The 19,699-nt window shown below is 36.1% G+C and overlaps 1 protein-coding gene across 1 annotated transcript in view; it reads right to left on the reverse strand.

The window, feature by feature from the left end:
- The window catches only part of PTPRQ (protein tyrosine phosphatase receptor type Q), a gene marked incomplete at both ends in the record, with an annotated part of 95,034 nt that overhangs the window by 19,890 nt on the left and 55,445 nt on the right, over nt 1-19,699 (reverse strand). The window contains 8 exons of the mRNA XM_010164377.1: nt 2,082-2,155; nt 2,601-2,823; nt 4,085-4,243; nt 4,839-4,905; nt 5,543-5,787; nt 8,198-8,384; nt 12,139-12,260; nt 19,240-19,572. Of these exons, the coding sequence (XP_010162679.1) occupies nt 2,082-2,155; nt 2,601-2,823; nt 4,085-4,243; nt 4,839-4,905; nt 5,543-5,787; nt 8,198-8,384; nt 12,139-12,260; nt 19,240-19,572 (1,410 nt within the window). The remainder of the gene's footprint in view (nt 1-2,081; nt 2,156-2,600; nt 2,824-4,084; nt 4,244-4,838; nt 4,906-5,542; nt 5,788-8,197; nt 8,385-12,138; nt 12,261-19,239; nt 19,573-19,699) is intronic.

Genomic DNA, 19,699 nt, shown 5'->3' on the forward strand with positions numbered 1-19,699 from the left:
CCCTTATTGGGCAAACTATTTGCTTCATCAGCTTAGAACTTTTAAACTCAGAATATATAAAGACAAAAATTGTGTTGCACGTTCCAAAACATTCAGGGCTAGGGAAATAGTGCCAGATCCTTTCAGAATATTCAGGTAGTGAATTAGCATTTCAGGATCCTCACTATCAGGTCATGTAACAAATTTCTAACATGGATTAGATGAATAAGGGAGCTCACATCACAGAAGATGAATGCCAAATGAAAAATATGCGCCCACTAAAATTCTTCTGGGTACTCATCAAGTTGTCTTGGGATTCCTTTTCAGAAAGTCAAGGCTAATACTTAGCTAAGTAAGTTTTGACTTACCAATACATTAAAGGAACTTACAGATCTTCTTGCAATCTACTATGAGAGTCTTCATTCCCAATTTTGGGGGTAGATCAACACTGCCATGGAGGATTTTGTGCTGGATTTGAGAGCCCATAACATCTGGCCTATCAGCAAGGGACATCAGAAACAGATGGATTCTAATTGACAATATTAATATATTAATTAATATGGAGCTTTGTTTGTATCTAAAGGATGAAGGGCTAAGGGGTCATGTCCTCAGATGAGCTGCCACTAGAAGGAATGACCTGCAGCCAATAGGTTTCCTACACTAGGCTCACTGAATAGAATAATAGAATCCTGGAATCAAAGACCTTTAAGATCATTGAGTCCAATCATTAACATAACACTGCCAAGTCCATCACTAAGCCATGTCCCTGTGCACCACATCTACACTGGCTTTTAAATACTTACAGGAATGGTGACTCAACCACTTCCCTGGGCAGCCTGTTCCAATGCTTTGACAACCCTTTCAGTAAAGAAATTGTTCCTAATATCCAATCTAAACCTGCCCCACACAGTTTGAGGCCCTTTCTGCTTGTTACTTGGGGGAAGAGATCGACTCACACCTGTCTACAACCTCCTTTCAGGTAGTTGTAGAGACCTATAAGGTCTCCCCTCAGCCTCCTTTTCTCCAGGCTAAACAATCCCAGTTCCCTCAGCTGCTCCTCATAAGATTTGTACTCCAGCCCCTTCAACAGCTTTTTTACCCTTCTCTGGACACGCTCCAGCACCTCAATGTCTTTCTTGTAGTGAGGGGCCCAAAACTGAGCACAGTACTCGAGGTGCAGCCTCACCAGTGCCGAGTACAGGGGCACAATCACTTCCCTGGTCCTCCTTGCCACACTATTTCTGATACAGGCCAGGATGCTGTTGGCCTTCTTGGCCACCTGGGCACACTGCTGGCTCATGTTCAACCGGCTGTTGACCAACACCCCCATGTCCTTTTCTGCCGGGCAGCTCTCCAGCCACTCTTCCCCAAGCCTGTACCATTGCATGGGGTTGTTGTGACCCAGGCGTAGGACCTGGCACTTGGCCTTGTTGAATCTCATACAATTGGCCTTGGCCCATCAATCCAGCCTGTCCAGATCCCTTTGCAGAGCCTTCCTACCATCAAGCAGATCAACACTCCCACCCAGCTTGGTATCATTTGCAGACTTACTGAGGGTGCACTTGATCCCCTCATCCAGATCATTGATAAAGATATTAAACAGATCTGGCCTCAAAACTGAGACCTGTGGAACACTGCTAGTGACCAGCTGCCATCTGGATTTGGTGAATGGTTCACCAATTACCACAACTCTTTGAGCCCAGCAATCCAGCCATTTTTTTATCCAGCAAAGAGTACACAATACTGGCTCTACATCCAACACAGAAGGAAACTGCACACACAGTATAGCTTCTGGCAGTTGACCAAGGAAGGTGAACTATCTTGGCAAATTGATATTTTTAGTGGTATAACTGAATCTCTGCTAATGAACTTTGTCAATACTGCTTCCTCATTTAGCAGTCCAAGCTGAGGGAAGATCTCTTGACAAGCTCAAAAGACGTACAAGGGAATGGATATGTTTTCTCAGCCATTCTGGTTAAGTTAGGTTCAACAGAAATTGAGATTATTTACTTCAGGAAAACCACTGTAATAAAAAGAAAACATGGAATTGTCTAGCTTCTTTGGAAGTAGAGAAATACTTTAGTAAATGACACTCTCCTTACCTAATGTTTTGACAGGATCAGAATAGTCAGAATCTGTAAACTGTCCTTTAATGTTAGTTGCTCTGAATTTAAATCTGTGAAATAAAACCAAGAAAAGTAATGAAATAAAAGTTTATGTGCATTTTCTTAAATATTATTTCACTTAGAAACTAAAAATCATTTTTCAATTTTAGTATAATAAAAGCTGGAATCATTATTCATCTGCTAAAGTGATATTATGACAGACATCAAGGACTCAGTGTCAGTATCTTAAATGTATAATCAAACAATACGAATTACTTATCTTGAAGTTGGGCTTATTTAATTTAAGAACTCAGTAAGTATCTTTTGCTACCTGAAACATTTTAAAAAAAATTGTGCCATATTTCTGCTCAGCCAAAAAATTTATAATTAAGGACACATGAAGATCACTTCAATATCCACCTTTTCATAACTGAAATACATGTTTTGTATGTTTGTATAAATGTATATTACACTTAAATCTTTCTCTTGGACAAACAGAGAGACAAATGTACTTACAGGTACTGCTTTCTTGGTTTCAGTGGGCCATTACATATTTTGTCTTGACTGCCTGGTATCATACATGTAGTGTCAGCACCTATGACATATGTCTCTTCTTTGCCACTCAGATCTTCTTTTCCTTCTATACATGGTGGGTTTGGAAAGCCTTCATTTGTAAAATATGGCCTTGGTCTATTGAAGTAGGCATCATACCACTTTGTAACGTTCCCATCATGCTGAGCTATTGTCAAAAAAAGAAATAATTAGAAACAATTTCTAAATAGACTGTAATTTAAAAAGTTAAATAGGAAATTATTTTTTCAAGAGCTTAGCATGCTATCGGTGCCATTTACACAACTAAGTCTATAACTATATTTGTACTTGAGTCCAAATTTCCTTGTTATCTACATTATCCCTATTTTGTTAATTCAGAGTAAGTCAACTGAATCACAATTAGAAAATTTCAAGGGCAGTCTCACACATGAGCTGTGCCTGTAGAGGATATCGCCTGTGCAAGCCACTTGACTTTGAAATTGAGCCTGACCAGGAAAGACAGTAAAAAGTGTTTATTCTAAAGAAAGTGAAGACTGTTCCATAAATTGAATGACGAGATTTCCATAAGTGGACAGTACCTAGCAACACTGGAGAAAAATCTTCAAAATGTTGCTTAACATGAAATTTGCATATCTATCAGGTCAAGATAATCTTCACAGCAATATCTGTGAAGTAAATGTCTGTAAGATTAGTGCTAAAATGCAAAATTCAAGGGAATTTCCCTTCAGGAAAGGGTGGCAGACTTACTATGAACTCAGTTAATGTGAATGCTTTATTTCTATACTTTGAAATCAAGCAAAACAATATAATTAAGTACCTGGAATTTTCCTTCTTAGGTAAAGTAAGTCTGACCGTATAATGTCCTATCATGAAATTCCCATTCACATTGGTAGACAATTACTCAAAAGATTATCATTACACTGTTCATATGAGTAAATGTTCATCAGTCCATACTAGGGGATACATATTCTAACCCACAGTCTACAGAAGGGATTTATATAAATCTCTCTGCCCCTATTATGAAATGGAAATATCAACTGCACATGACTTCATTCTTTTATATGCAACACTAATAACAACAGAAGAATAACCTTGTAAAAGAAGTTTAATATTTATTTACCTTTCACAAATGCCAAATGTATTTTTTCAAGGAAACGAAATAAATTAATACAATTATAACAATAGGGCCAGAATAATATTGGTGACTTCAAACAGCATGGATGACTCTCTGCAAGTGTTCCCAAAATCCAGTATCAAGCCCATAGGTATTGTGAAAGCTACTTTCCTCTTAGTACTGTTGCCACAGCTAAAGTGACTTTGTTAGCTGTTTTCTAACCTGAAATTACTGAGACCCAAGAAAAGAATTAAGAGAGAAAAGATCAACAGTATGAAAATAAAGAAATAAAAAAAAAACCTGAAAATTTTCAGAAGAACTTAAAAAATTCTACCTCCAGCTTCCACAACAAGAACTTGTATCTTCTTGATGGGGCCATGATCATCACTGTAAAAACATATGGGCATTCTGATCGTAATTGTTGTAGCTGTGATGAGTAACGCCCCATTAGCATCATAAACTGGTGCTGGTTTCTTTTTAGGCCGTGGTGGTTCTGTTTTTAAACAAAGATATACCACAGAGTTTTGTTTTAAAATGTTTTCACTACGAGTATTTTGTTCAAGTACATAGCTGTGTTATGCAAGACAAATTCTTCGGCATATTTTCAGGGACAACCTAATGTTCTACTTAATGCCTTAAGACTCTAAAAACTATTCTGATAAATGCCTCTGCACATCAGTTTTCAACTAAAAGAGAAAACAATGACAAGCCTGAGTCTTATTTTTTCAATGAATTTCAATCAATGACTGGATTTATTTCCACAACTGTGATACTGTATACCTAGCTATACCTCTGTGATATTCTTCTAAGCTGTTTGCTGATGGTAACCAAAATACTGAAGTACCAACATTACTTCACTGAGTCTGCACATGGTTTACTGTATAATTCAGATATCAATAGCAAACGATCATTGATACGCAGCAAAATTGAGCACTGCAATTTGAGACTATCAGTTATGTGTTCCTGTTCTTGCATTATGCAGCCTCTAAACAATAGACAAAGTCACACAGCTGTGTACTCACAGGTAGAACAGCATTTTCTTCAGCATATATAAAGATTTCAGCTAAAGGGTACTTTATGAGACATACCTTTGATATCCATGGTTATTTTCAAGGGAATCTTTGGCCCTGCACCAGCACCATTAATTGCATACACCTTAAAGAAACAAACACTTTTTAAAATAAATAGCTGTAATAGCTTCAAATTGGCCAAATCTGGATATATTTGAAGCAACGATGAATGCTGAAACACTCATTTTGTCATTCACACTTTGCTAGAACTTATTTCGTGTTTCTTTACAATCCTAAGTACAGTAAAACGTCATCACTTGTGATGTAGCTCTTACAAAAAGGAGAAAAACAAGCCCACTTTAACAGTTACACTGCCTCCTCTCATGTCCTAGTCTCTGATTATTTGAAGGAACTTCATGTGCATACTTCTAACGACCTCCTCTTGCAGAACTAGACCTTTCATCTGAGCCAAATGAGCAATGCAAGTAGTGGAATTAAGAGAGAGATTTAGTCTTGTACCCGTGATGTTGTGTCATAGGCTGCTTTGCTAGCACATGAATTGGTGGCTCAGAGTAAAAAGCTAACCACTAATGGTGTGTCTGGCTTCCACTCACTGCATCCTCGTCATTGCGCCCCTGTTCCTCAGATTTGTCTCTCTTCATACCCCAGCTAATACTCTTGGTATGAAGATCTCATATTCAGCCCAGTTTTGTGTTGCCTATTCAGACTAATCTCTCACTCATATAAAATTAAAAATCCAAAGAAAAAGTATCAGTACTTACACTGACATTATAGGTATGTCCTCCTTTTAGTCCTTCTATCATGGCAGTGACTGACTGATCTGTTTTATCAATGACACTGAGGTTGTGGATCCGGATGGCAGAGGGGTCATTTTCATTGTAAACCATAGCTTGATACACCTGAATATTTCCATTTGGTTCAGATGGTGGCACAAATGTTACTTGGAACTTTGTTACTTCATCTGGTATCTTCTGAAATGTTACATTGTTGGGTGGGTCTTCAGGCACTGAAATAAATATTTCAATGATCCACTTAATCAGTTTACTACTATTACTACTATTCAGAGTAAAACCTGAAAAATTACAAATTCTATTTTTGCATGTCAGTATTATTTAATTTGTATTTTCTGTTTTTATTAAAAACATCTCAAATACTTATTGCTTATGTAAATATTTATAAGGACAATAAAAAGTTAAATATTTAGTGAAATTCTATTCTTAATTATAGCGTTTAATGCTACAAATATTAAAAATAATGATTAGATAAACCTCAGTAGTCTCTACTCAGATTTTCTACTCAGAAAGCCTGAAGGCATCATTATACCTTGAAATACATCCAGGGTAAACAAATCCTTGCATGGGTTGACAGGCAAGAAGCAAGTGTTAGTCTTGAGTATCCCTTTTTGAAAGCCCTCTGTCAACAGCAACTCCCTCCCAACATATAAACAAGCCACTGTGTTCCTAAGCGTCTCTGCTCATCACAGCTAACTTTTTAGGAAAAAACTTTCCACTAGCCAATGCCTGGACACTAACACAGCATACATTTTTCCCAAAGACAGTTTTTTGTCAACTGCTTGTTCCAGTAGCTTAGTCTCAAAACAGCAAAAGTATAAATCATTTTCCCAATGTCCCTATCTGAAAGAAAAAGCTGTAACATTCTTTCCAGGCAGCTAAATATTTATTGCTCTACCTGAGCAGTCAAGTATGTAGTGTGACCTCTAAATACTGAAATCAAGCAACTGAAGGTTATCACATTCCCTCAGCCAAGGATTTGGATGCAGTTGTCATACCTTCCAGATTTTTTAACACCAGCCAACAAATACTTACTCAGGCTTCTCTGGAGTATGTCTGCGTAAACTGGTCGTAACAGCTATATACTAGACAGTACAGATGAGACAAGATGAGATGGAGAGAATAACTGCTCCTCTCTAAGGTTACTGCACCTCCTAAAGTATCACATTTTTACATAAAAGAAAGGGCTACCAAAAAAAGGAGCTTATAGGACAGACCCAGCTTTCACCTAATTTAATCTTCATTGATTTTTCCACAGTAAAAGATCATATCAACCTCCAGGGATATAAACAGGTCACGAAATCCTTAGAATTTAACTTATTAAAGGCATTATATATATATATATATACACACACACTCATATCATATAATATCATTAGGGACATTGGATTTTCATACATCAAAGGAAAGATAAATGATAAATACAATCACTGTGTAGTATGTCTAGATCTGAAATTAACCTGAGTATATAGCTAAAAAAGCTGACCTGCAGCTAACCTCACTAGAGATAAGGCAATTGTAGTTTATACACAGTTGATAATTAGTTTGGATGAAACAAAACTTAAATATCTTTTCATATAATATGTTCTGTTGTTTTTTTTGTTTGTTTGTTTAAATATCCTTAGTGAACAATTCAAAACCAGCAAAGATAGCAGACAGAGCATAACCAGGAACTGTGTATATAAAGCTAGGATTATACCTTCCCTATGTACATGTCTTTATATTTTCCTAAGCAAATGCCATCTACTTTACTCTAATGTAGCTTCTCAGTGTCATGAGGTCCTTAAACAGTTCCTTCCCGCTCATCTCTCAGTTTTAGTTCTCTGATTAATTTTATAGCATTAGCAACTTTTTTCACCTTAGTATCTACCTCATTCTCCGGATGGTTTTGAATCTGTGGAATAGCTGACTCAAGCACAGATGTCTGCGGGCCTTCACTAGCAACCTCTTTCCACTGAGAATACAGAGATCGTGTCCTCAAGTCAGCTCAGGCACCATTTATAAAGAGTAGGATTCACTTATCTTAATTTTTGTATGTTTAAATTTTGCATCAAGACCAAGGATATTGTATAGAGTTGTCCTGGTTTTGCTAGGGTAGAGTTAATTTTATCTCAATCTACAATCCTCCTTGCCCCCAATAATCCTTGCCCCCAATCCTCTCCCCTATCCCCTGAGGGTGGGGGGGAAAGTGGGTGAAGGCTGTGTTGGATGCTAGCTAAGGGCTAGTCCAGTGAAACTATTACAAGTTTTTAATAGTCTCTTGAGGAAAACAGGCACCTTCACAGAGGGAAATCATCCCTTCCTATGACGGGTATTTTATATATACATGCTAATATAGATAGGATCTCTCTTCGTTGACTATAGAAGTAATCTAGATGGCTGTGTCCCACATGTCCGTATTTTACATGAAGTAAGTTAAGATCTCTGCATTACTAAAGATAAACCTTAGTATTTATTATCATCATTGATTTTTTGATTGACTACCACCTTTTTAAATATTAAAGAAAAAATACTGGGAACAAATCTGCATTAATAGTGCTCCATGTGTTCAAAACTCTAATTTATTTGCCAGATGAAAGAAAAACTGCAAAATTTGATCCTTATAAAGTAAAGAAAAGTACAAACCTGCTTCAAAAGTGGAGACAATTACTGGAGAACTAGCCTTGCCTTCAATGTGTGCAGCATTAACATCCCCCGTAAAGGCAATGATTACTACAGAATACCTTGTAAATGCTTTCAAATCAGAAATTTCTAAGACTTTACCCTCATCATTTGTCTTCAGAAACTGGGCCTTATAGTTGTTATTATCTACCTGTAAAATAATAATAACAAGAAAAAAACCCAACAAATAATTACAAGACTAAAACCAGCCAAAAGTACAACATTATTATTTGAACACTTTATTTAACTTTTATATTTTCACTTTTCTAACCATTTATATAGAAGGATTCACAATAAGTCTCTAGCTACCAAGACTAGAAAGCTGCACAGGGGATTACACTCCCATCTCATCATGTGTTGCCTCTTTAGCACTTGCTGTAGTATGGGATTAAGGAAATGATCTGTTAGCTTGGTGCTGTCTTCCACCAAGCAAACATGAACCAGTTGGTAGACACTGGGCCAGGGGAGCTGCAGTGACCTGAAATGGGAATCAAACTAGGCAGAGATCCAGAAGATGAACAGCTGTATAGCAGAAAATATTTTGGAATACAAAAACAAAAGAAAAAATTGGCAGCAACATATAATATTAATAAAACTGCAGAAAGTGCAGTTCCTCTTGGGATATATTGATAGAAGCAGTACTTATAAGGCAGTGGGGAGGGAGTAATTATCTCACTAGAAAAGCTGGAAAGTTCAATAATTTGGGTTCATTTTAGAAAAGGGTGGATGGTGGAAGACATGGTAATAACTTCAAAATATAAAAAAGTTGTTACTAAATTGAAGGTAATCCGTTGTTCCTAGTGTTCATGAAAACACAAATAGAAGTTCCAAAAAAAAGTTTAGAATTAAATATTAAAAAAACTGCAATGATATACCTAAATATGTAACTAAAACTATGACTGTAACTAGTTACAGTTAAATTGCTAAGGAATTTTCAGTGCTGGACATTTTTAAGAACAAGATAATGAATAATTTGTGAGGAAGACTCCAGGTGCACTCATTTCTGTGTTAGAGCAGGATATGGACTGGATTATTTCTTGGCATCCCTATCATCCTTACATCTCCAATAATCTGTAGTTCTGTTGAAAAATCTACAGGGTTGGTTGAGCTTTATATCCAGTTAATTAACTCTACTGTTAGCTTAAAAAAGAAAAAATAAAAATGGAAGCTTTTCTAGTGTTTGACAGAGTATCATTTACAAAATTCTTTTTATGTCTATTCCCACTACTTCAGTTAATGATGTTTTCATTATTGTTTCTTCAGTGTGTAATCTGAAAAAAGGATTAGGTAGCTGTACAGTAGTTTTCCCACTGGATGAAATCTGTATTAAATGCAGCTGCTAAAACATTAGAATAGTTCAAGCATACCTTTTATTTGACAGATATGCATCTATCCCCACTGAGAATTAACCTGAACTAAACTTTCTGATGGACTAAACAGACATTCATTTCCTGGGATGCCCATGAAGAGCTGAAACACTTTTTCCTATCTGACTATCAAAAATCTGGCATATAAACATTTATACAAGAGCTAAAAGATAACCACAGTATTACATAATTAAAATGATTTCTATTCTTCCTGAAGTTTAATGGTTCAGTTCCATTTACTTACTCATTTTCAGTAATATTTTATTCAGGACTACTGAATAGTAGGATACTATAGTATAGTATCCTACTGAATAGTAGGATACTATAGTAGGCAGCAAGACAAACTAAAATATGACTCACTGGAATAATGATGAGGGAGTACTTTTTATTTTTTCTGATCTATAAAACTGCATAGAACATCCTAGCAATTTAAACAGATCCCTAATACATTCACTAATAAATATTAGTTACTATTTTTCAAGAACAAAGACATCACAGAGTAGAAATTTGAAATTATTCTGTTCTGTGAACTTATTTTTATATATCCTAAAATACTCAGTTGAGAACTAAAATGAGTAAAGTTATACATATAGGAAGTTTGTGGACTTTGGAGTTGTTATAAAAATTTTCCCATTGGGACAACAAAATATATACTGAAATTTTCACTGAAAACGATTGTGACAGCTTTATTGGTCTTTAAGAAGGAATAGATTTGTCTACTAAGATTATTATCTACAGAACTAACCCCCTGTAGTTACTGATTGTTAGACAGGCAACATCTGATTACAAGGAATCCCTAGACATTAAGCTAGATATCTGAAATATATTTCAAAATAAAACCCCCCACTTCGTAAAAACAGAGCCAAAGCCCTCCAAACCAAACATTTAAAACATTAAATTAAAAATTTTAAAGTTCCTTCCAAATGCTGGCAGGCTCACATGAAACATTCTGTAGTTCACCTTACTTTAGGAATTTTACTGTAACTTATATTGCTAAGGTATTTATAACATTTTCATAGTGTAGAATCACTATGAAAATGACACCCCGTTTGTAATTTAGGAAATATCAGACAGCGGAGAAATTATTTAAATACAAATTAATTAAATATTACAGACAAAAAAATCAAGACTTGAAAATTTAATTTACAAGTTTTATCAAAAGCATGAAAAGAGGTTTTTTTCTGTTGATGCACTGTAATGCTGTTTAGTCAAAAGCAATAGGAACTTTTCACGAGGAAAAAGTCTTCTTTAACTTTAGTAAGGGAGAAATAAAAATTATTATGTAGTTTCTAGCGATCTACCTAATGGGACAAGGAACCATTCCTTCCCTGTCAGTATTTCCCTTGCTATTGTACATCCTTCATCCTGTCATGCTACTGCTGTGGTGTCTTCAGAACTGAACAGATTGCATTCTACATATTGGACAATGAGGTTAGAGGAAGAGAAAATAGCAGGACTACACATTACTCTCACTTGTAGCTTTACTGAAGAGCGTAAAAATATGTTATTTTTTTACTGATCTCCTTAGAAATTTTGATTGCACAAAAATTTCAGCATTAATGTTTTGTCACATCTGTAATTCTTATGATCAATTCAGAAACATTGAAAATATGGACATAATAGTCTTACTTTCTTCTCAGAAAATTGAAAAAAATTAAAGCCTTTAAATAGTTTGAAATAGTCTTCAAATTTTTTTCCCATTATCTAACAGACTGATTCAGGATTTTTGAAGCTCCAAACAGAAAGTTTTCCTAGGTAAGGTCTAGTAAACTGCTTCCCATTTTCACTGATAGCCCTGCCTGTATACTTGCTGGAAGAATAAGGAACCTATATCCTGCTTATGTGCTCGAATTTAGAAAGTTTCATATCTTGCCACAGGGCAAGAAATTATGTTTATTAACGGTTACTTTAAGGAATATCGTAAGCGTAGTAGAGGATGAAAAGAGAAAGGCCACAAAAAGGCTTTATAAGCCTTTTTTTTTGCTTATAAAGATCAAGGAGAAGGAAGTGTTACTGTTGTGCTACCAAAATACAACTAATCTGATGGACAGAGCACCAAGTGGAAAGTGGGAAATCTAGTTTGACTTTAAAGTTTGCCCTCTGATGCACTGTAACTTTGCATAAGTCACTCCCTTTTGTTAGGCTCTGCACTCTGGTTTGTAAAACTATGACAATGAACTTCTCCTTCCTTTGAAGAAAAAAACCCATCATTATTATTTTTACTGGTAAACAGCATCATTATTTTTAGAAGGAGGTACACCTTTGCAAAGCTCAGCTACTCTTCTCCTGTATACATTTATAGCTACATTTTCATTTCTCCAAGACCATTTATTAGCACACATTTTGAAATAGCAAGTAATTAATTTATCCCTCATTAAGAAGTAAATCTTTTGTGGAGTTCATGTGGAAATAGATACAGTCATATTGTTTTTCAATCCAGTTTATGTGTGTCCTGTAATTTCTATAAGAACATCTGCTGTAGTATTTATATCAACAAACATCTGTATTACTATCAACAATAAACCAGAGTTGCCTTACTGAGGTAATGTCTATGAGGTAGCATGTTGGTCCAGTGATGACAACAGGTTCACTCCAGCTGATATTAATACTGTGAGGAGATGTAGCTAAAACAGTCACATTTTCTGGAGGACTGTCTGGAGCTGCAGAAAAAATATATATGTGAATCATGGCCAAAGAAGTTCACAACAGATAATCCAGTAATTGTAGTGGCCAGTAGAGATTATTTTTCAATTTGAAAAAAAAATATTTTTCTCTAATTTACTGTTATACACTGCTTAAATAATTATAACATTTTTTCTCTCATATATAAAGCATACAGTGTGATTTAGAAACACAACTTTCATTGCAATTACTATGACTTTTCCAGCGTATAAACTGCCTACAACTTCATTTTAAATTGAAATTATAGTTTTACAAAGTATTTATATGTATTTCACATGACACAAGCAAAATATATACAACTCTTCAGACAAATAGACAAGAATAATACATTCATTTATGTCAAACAAATCATTCAAAGAACAAGAAATTATGAAAACACAAGGTTTTCTGCATGTTAGAAAAAATTTCCAGCGATGTAGGAGAGGACTAGTATAAATAATTTTATACAGAAAAAAAGTATTTTCTAGGTTTCATTTCAACTTATTCTTAACATGTTCAGAAACTCTGGAAAACACACACAAAAAAGTGATAGGAATTGTAAGTGGGCAAGAATATTCACATTAAGAAATGGGTTTTTCCTAAAATTTCCTTTTGTCAAGGTGATATGTGAATTAACCTAGTTATTTATTATCCATGAAGAAGAAATTAATGAAAGCATAATAACAACATGGCAGTTCACAGTACGTGATATTACATATTCATAAGGATTGTAGTAAATTTTAGGAAAATAAAATTTGTAACAGAAGTGACAACAGTTTTGTAGATAATGCCAGAACTTGGTTCCACGGTCTTTTTTTTTATCTACTACAGAAAAAGACAACTGTGATACATTTCAGTAAATGGCCTGTTATAGAAACAACAACAGATTTGTACATATTTCCGGAACTTGGCTTCATGGTGCCTTTTTTTTAATCTACCACACAAAAATACAACTATGATTAATGCATATCAGTGAACAGTCTGTTATTAAAAAACTGATAAAAGTGATCTTATCTATGCAAGTCAGAAGATGCAGTCTCTTTTCTCAAACATGATTAATGCATGAATACGTATTTTTTCACCATTAACCATTAGGTAAGAGGGCTTAACGGGGAAATCAGAGTGTATTCAAGTCTACTTAGTTTTTTAGGTAAAAATCAGGTTAAGAAAAGGAAAAATGGCATGGAACAAGTTATGTAGCTATTGAAACTATGTGTGAAAAGTTAATGAAGAGAAATCACTAAATCTTGCCCTGTGAATCTGAAAATTTTGCACTGTGGTTGAAAAATAAAACAGGAAGTTTTGGGAGCTGATAAGGTGCTATGAAGAATTTAGGTTGTTGGATACAGGGGGTATATGGCTGTGCTGGGATTAGCAGGAATATAATAGACTTTGTAGGCAGAAGCAGTCCCCAAAAATACTGAATAGCATGGAACAACTGAATGCAGAGTGTAACTGAATAAACTATGAAAGCACATGAGGGGTGATGAAAGAGGAGACTGCTCAGAGAAGGCTGGCTGTTGAGTGGGGAGCTACAACAGACAAAACAAAATACAAGGGCAAGCATGTTGCCTAAAAACTAGAATTAGTGCAAAGTAAGCTTATTTTTCAGGTAATGCATGTCAGACTTGTTACTCAGTGTCTTTTAGTGTCAACAGTGCTTTCAGTAACTGTGGCAGTGGTATTACCTTACTGCCAGCTGAAATTTCTAAAAAACAGTATAAAATTATATATATAGCTTCTTGAGCCTTAGTTTCCAAATCAACAAAGTTTCCAAAGACAATTTTCCATTACTTTTTTATAGCATTAATGGAGCCTTTAATAGCTTAATATTTTTTTCAGAAGCCAATTTAGGTTTATGGATTAGACAACGATGGTGTGAAATTATTTAAAGCCTAATCTAATCTACAAATTACCCAAGCTAAAGTTATTTATATGGATAATTTTCGCATGCAGTTTATGTTTGATACATTTTTAGATCTTTGCAAGAAAATTCTAATTGAGTATGCTGTATTTAAGATATTTATCTAAAATACATCTAAGCATTAATACCTGGTTTATTTTCATCATTAAAAGTTCAATATCAGACATTAACTGAATGATATTGAAATTCTGGAATATTTTTGAAAATAACCTGTATAATTAGAAAAACTAGAAAATGAAATGTGTTTAACGTGACTCATCTTACAAAACCCACCTTTTAAAAAACTGTGTTTGCTTCAGTGGGTAACTGCCACATTCTGATTTAGGTTGTTTTGTGAGATGAATCTAGTCACTACGAGGCCATGATATCACTATACCCTTTCTCTTATAAATCACAGCAATTTACTCAGTAGAAATGACCTAGTCTTATTCTCTCATTCCCCCATAATCCAATCACTTCCTCTCATAAGCACTTTTCTCCTGGTTTTCACAATAATGCATTTTCTGTAACTAATAACCATCATTTCCTGATTATCATGCTTCTATCCTTGCACAGGAATGTGGGTCTTATGGAGGTCAGGGTCATCTTTCCCATCCATCTGTGTCCTGATGCTAAGGCAGCAGTTAAGTGTGTTAGCTTGAAGATAAGTCTGGATAGCCCATCATTTAGCATAATCCTCAAAAATAAGACTGAACACTCCAGTCTTCAAACAGAAATTCGTGCTTGCCAGTTTGGTTAAGACCAGCCCTTTTTTCTTTTTCTCAACAAAAATTAAATGTGAGGTTCAGTTATTTGATTTTATAATAATCTAAGTTATTTTTATGTATATTTAAACACTTATATCTTACATTAGGCCATATTTGCTTTGCATTATTTAGTTCTGAGAGAATGAAAAGAACAGAGAAAAACAAGTTGCCTCAGGCAAGATGTCCCAGAAGAAAGGGCATAACAGATGCAGTATTATTACTTTTCACCATGCAGAAACGTTTTTTTAAGTATAACAAGCAACTGGGTATCAGCAGGGACTGGAAAAAAAGGTGCTGAAAAGAGAAACACAACCTTCTGCCCCATGCATCTATGTCCTAGCCTTTATGGGACATTCAAACATCTGGGATTTTCCTTTGTATCCCAGGATACCCTGGCATTAGGAGACTTGGCAGTTTACCAAAAAGCATTGCATTGTGTAACTGTATGAGATCCAAAATGAGGGCAGTGATTCACTGCCATTCATTTTTCACCTAACACTGACTCTCCAAAGTGAATTTTGTCTTAGAAAGCATAGGTTTGACCAATCTTTTTCTCCTTATAGATGTAAAAGTGAAACTCAAGGTAAGTGCAGGTGTGAGGGAACAAGGTTTCCCCAGCTATGGAAAACATTTTTTGCCCTTTCCCTTACTGTGACACAACACTGTGATCTTCTGTACTGGTGACTAAATAAATCTAGGTTATATAGAAAATATTTCATCTTGCAGAGCAGATTTGCTCTGGGCTAATCTATCAGCTAAGTAATAACAGTGCCATCAAACTATTTTATGAGACAGTAGGGAAATTCCTATGAGGATAATCTGTAAGGCAGAAGGGTGAATAGCTTTTCTGTATGATACCATAACTGGACTGTACTGAACAACCTACAGCCACTTTCAGTACAGAAAAGAGCCGTTATTTTTTGTTTGGAACTTTGAAATGAGTTAAAGAATCTTAAAAAGAATTCCTGTAGCCTTAAATTTACTTTCATAATGAGCAACTGAAATAAATAGCTCCAAGATCCTCACCTTAGTCACTGAATAATCAGAATAGTTAGATATTTCTGCTTTAACACAACAGTCAAATTCTCAGCAATTGTAAAGAATACTTAGGGTTTCTGTTATGTAATTTTTGCTGTTGTTGAAGTTGTATCTCTTTATATCCTGGGAACTGAGAATTGTTTTAATCTTAAATCCTGTAACTTCCTGAATATGAGTATAATAATTACAGTTAGGGTTTTTGTTTTTGTTTTTTCTTTGAGTTAGTCTTCAGAGAAACACAAATTTCTGAGAACTCAATTATTTCTGAAGAAAAATCATTTTACTATTATTTCACAACTAATATAACTTTTCCTTTGACAGAAGCAACATCTTACAGAGGCATTTATTGAAAATCTGAAACAGTGGCTAACTTCTGCCCTCAAATCTGCAAACACAACTCCCATTGATTTTATGGGCTAAGTACTCAGACTATTTTACATAGCAGCTAAGCACCCTTAAGCCCTGACAGACCATGTCTATTGGCTGTGCACCAGCAGGATAATCCAGAGGATGCCTGGCTCAGTTCAGGAGGGAAAGGAGAGGGGGATCTACACCTGTTCTCTGGATACACTATGCAATGCTGCCCAGAGTGCTGGGTCAGTTTTTGTGCATCCTGAATTGCTTTTTCCTCCTACAGGCAGTGCCCTTTCAAAAGAAAGAGAGGAACTAAGGTTGTTTAGTCTGGTTAACAATATTTCTGAAGGCTAGTCTTTGGAAATTATGAGGTCAGGTAGCTAGAGACCTGCTTGTTGCTAAAGATCGGCCAGTGCTGAGGGAGGCTCCCAGCACTGCTGAAGCACACCCAGCTGTGACATGTCACATTCCTCTTTTGTTCCTCCTCAGCTGATTGCCATTACCCCAGGAAAAAGACCAGCACGCAGCCATGATATCCCGAATAGTGCCTGTGCTTTCTTGCCTCCATGGCAGTGTGTTTTACAGGCAGCTCATCTCTTGATGTGTCACTGATGTAGCTCACAGGATATTTGTTGCTGCCCACTTCCCTTACCACAGAGGCCAGCAGCCCCAGTCACTTGGGCTGGAAGAACTGGTGGAACTTTTTTAACTTCTACACCATCACTGTTTGTTAGACTAGCTGATAGAACACACAGAGAAGCTACTGCCGGGAACAACACCGTTACTGGCATGGAAAGGGCTTGTGCAGTCTAATGAGATTTTTATACTTTCAACTACCATCTCTTCAGTGGGACTGACAGAAAACTAGCTCTCTTAAATTAAATTATCACTGTGCAGAGAGGAAATCATAAAGAGGATCCAACCTTCATGTGATCATATCTTTTTTTGTTATCTGCCTACTTTCCTAAACTCAGCAACAATTTTTTGAAGACAAGTGTTTGCATACATCAGCAGCTGAGATCTATCCATCTAAACATAAGAAAACTCCCTAGAGCCATTGGCTCAAGAGTTGCACAAATTCTGTTAGCTGTTTTCTGCTCCATCTGGGGTTCTATGTTTTGGGTTTTTTTTTTTCACTTTCATTTGAAATATTGCATTAATTTACAGGCATAGCATCCCTGTGAGAAACGCTGGAAAAAGAAAGTAAGTGTACATCAGAATGACTCTGCAGCTGACTCCAGCATTTCTGAGTCCAAAGGACTGCTTCTGTGCTTTACATGAGAAATGGGCTGTTGTGATGTTCACTATCACGGTGTCCAAATATCTTTGCCCTTTGGGGCTTTGAATTTCTCTATTGCAATTTCTCATCAGCAAATGAAGATGGCAATATTTCCTTGCCTAATAGAAAAACTGAGTTATTTAAGGATAGACGGCTGTATTACTGTACAGAGAGTGCACAGATACTTATAAGGAGCATTATATAAAAGCCTCCTGGATTCACATCACATGACTGTAAAAACATGAATGGAATGAAGTAAGTATGTGGGTGTAAGGGTCCAGACAATATGTGGTTAAAAGTCTCAAATCTTGGTTGAACGTGTCAAACATTTTGTCTGATGAGTTACCATAGTGATAAAAAGAAGTGGAATAAGTTGTGGTCAGAGAAGAGGGTCTTGTGAAGGCAGGATAGCACTTTCTGAGCCAACTCCCTTATCTTTTGAAACCATGCAAGATTGGTAACCTGACCACATCTAATTAGCATGAGAAGAGAGAAAATCAACTAAGGGACTAGCTGCTTGTAAAACTGAACAGATTACTGTATAGGCAGGCACTTCTAAGGACTGGACACTCCCATTGGCTGGACCACCGTTAGAACCAGGACTGGTGATACCTATCTGTCTCTTTCTTCTCTCTTTCTCTCTCTCTCTCTCTCCCTCTCTCTTTGCCGTCTTTCTTGCTCATAACATAACCTAGGGACCCCATGCAAGTGGTGAATAATAACCAATTCTATACCTAACTGTACCCTCTTAAGCTGAGCCACTGTTACTGAATAATTTGTCTATTTACAGATGAGTGCTGTTGCACTTTTACTCCAACCAAGGAGATCGGCAAATGTGAATCACATTTCCCTTTCTCCTGTTACGGGAAAATGTTACGGGCAGGAATCTGGGATCTCCTTCTTTCCTGATATGATAAAACATTATGGGTGGGAATCAGGGATGTGACAGTCACATTTTCCTCTTTTCCCCTACAGGAAAACTTTATGGGCAGGAATCCAGGTCACTGAATAGTCCTTGGTACACAGCTTTCAAGTCCTTGGTATCTGTTATGATTACTTTGGAATGGGAAAGGAGTGAAAGAGCTGTGATTTAGTCAAGCCACTTGTGGTGGTTCTCAGTTGTTCTACATGGGCCAGAGGCCACGTCTCAGATGTGCTCTGACCTAGGCTGGCTGCAGACTGGGAGTTAAGGTCATATGTCAACATGACAACTTCCTAAATAATTTTTCACATCCCCTTCTCTCAAATACCTAGTGATGACTTATCCGTGACAACTAACTCTTCTCTTACTTGGAAACCAAAATCCTCAGCTGAGGCACGACAGACATGCCAGTTCTGTATGTGCCAAAATTCAGATTTAAAAATTCTAGATGTGATGTAAGGCTGAGGAATGAAATTGCTGTTGAGTAAGCAGTAAATATAATACACAATCCAAAAGGCATTAAAATCTGAAGCAGTGTCAAATATGCATACCTACCACAGATTTACATCATATTTTAAATGAGAAGAGTGAAAATCCTTATTAACTTCACTAATGTAGGTCTATGAAGAAATAAATTCTATCAAGTGTTCTTGCTTATTTAGGTGAACATCACAAAGTTATAGCATTTTAACACATGGCAAACATCCTTACTTACAGCCAGGAAGTGTTTGCGTAGAAATCCAAGGTGAAGAACTGCCATAACCAACATTTGTACTGGCAGCAACAGCAAATCTGTACCATCTGTATTTTTTCAGTCCATACACTGTCTCTTCTATCCAGCCATCCACCACATTTTCATATAAATATTGATGCATCTCATATTCAATACATTCCTTAGTTTCCCAGTCACTGCAGTAGACGGACTGTAGCTGTGTAGTAATCTTGTAGTTTTGAAAGCAGCCAAGGATAGATTTCGGTGATCTCCAGTTCAAGGTCACACTTGTTGATTGCACATTGGAAAAAACAATATCCCTGGGAGCACTAGGAACTACAAATTAAAACACTTGTAAGAAATCTTAATTTGAATGAAAAGTAATTGCAACTATAACCCCTTTATACAGTGTTGAAAAAATATTTTAATAAGCATGTCTAAAGACCAAGATTCAATTTCACAT

Source organism: Antrostomus carolinensis, unplaced genomic scaffold, assembly GCF_000700745.2.
Source record: "Antrostomus carolinensis isolate BGI_N321 unplaced genomic scaffold, ASM70074v2 scaffold3193, whole genome shotgun sequence".
NCBI lineage: Eukaryota > Metazoa > Chordata > Aves > Caprimulgiformes > Caprimulgidae > Antrostomus > Antrostomus carolinensis.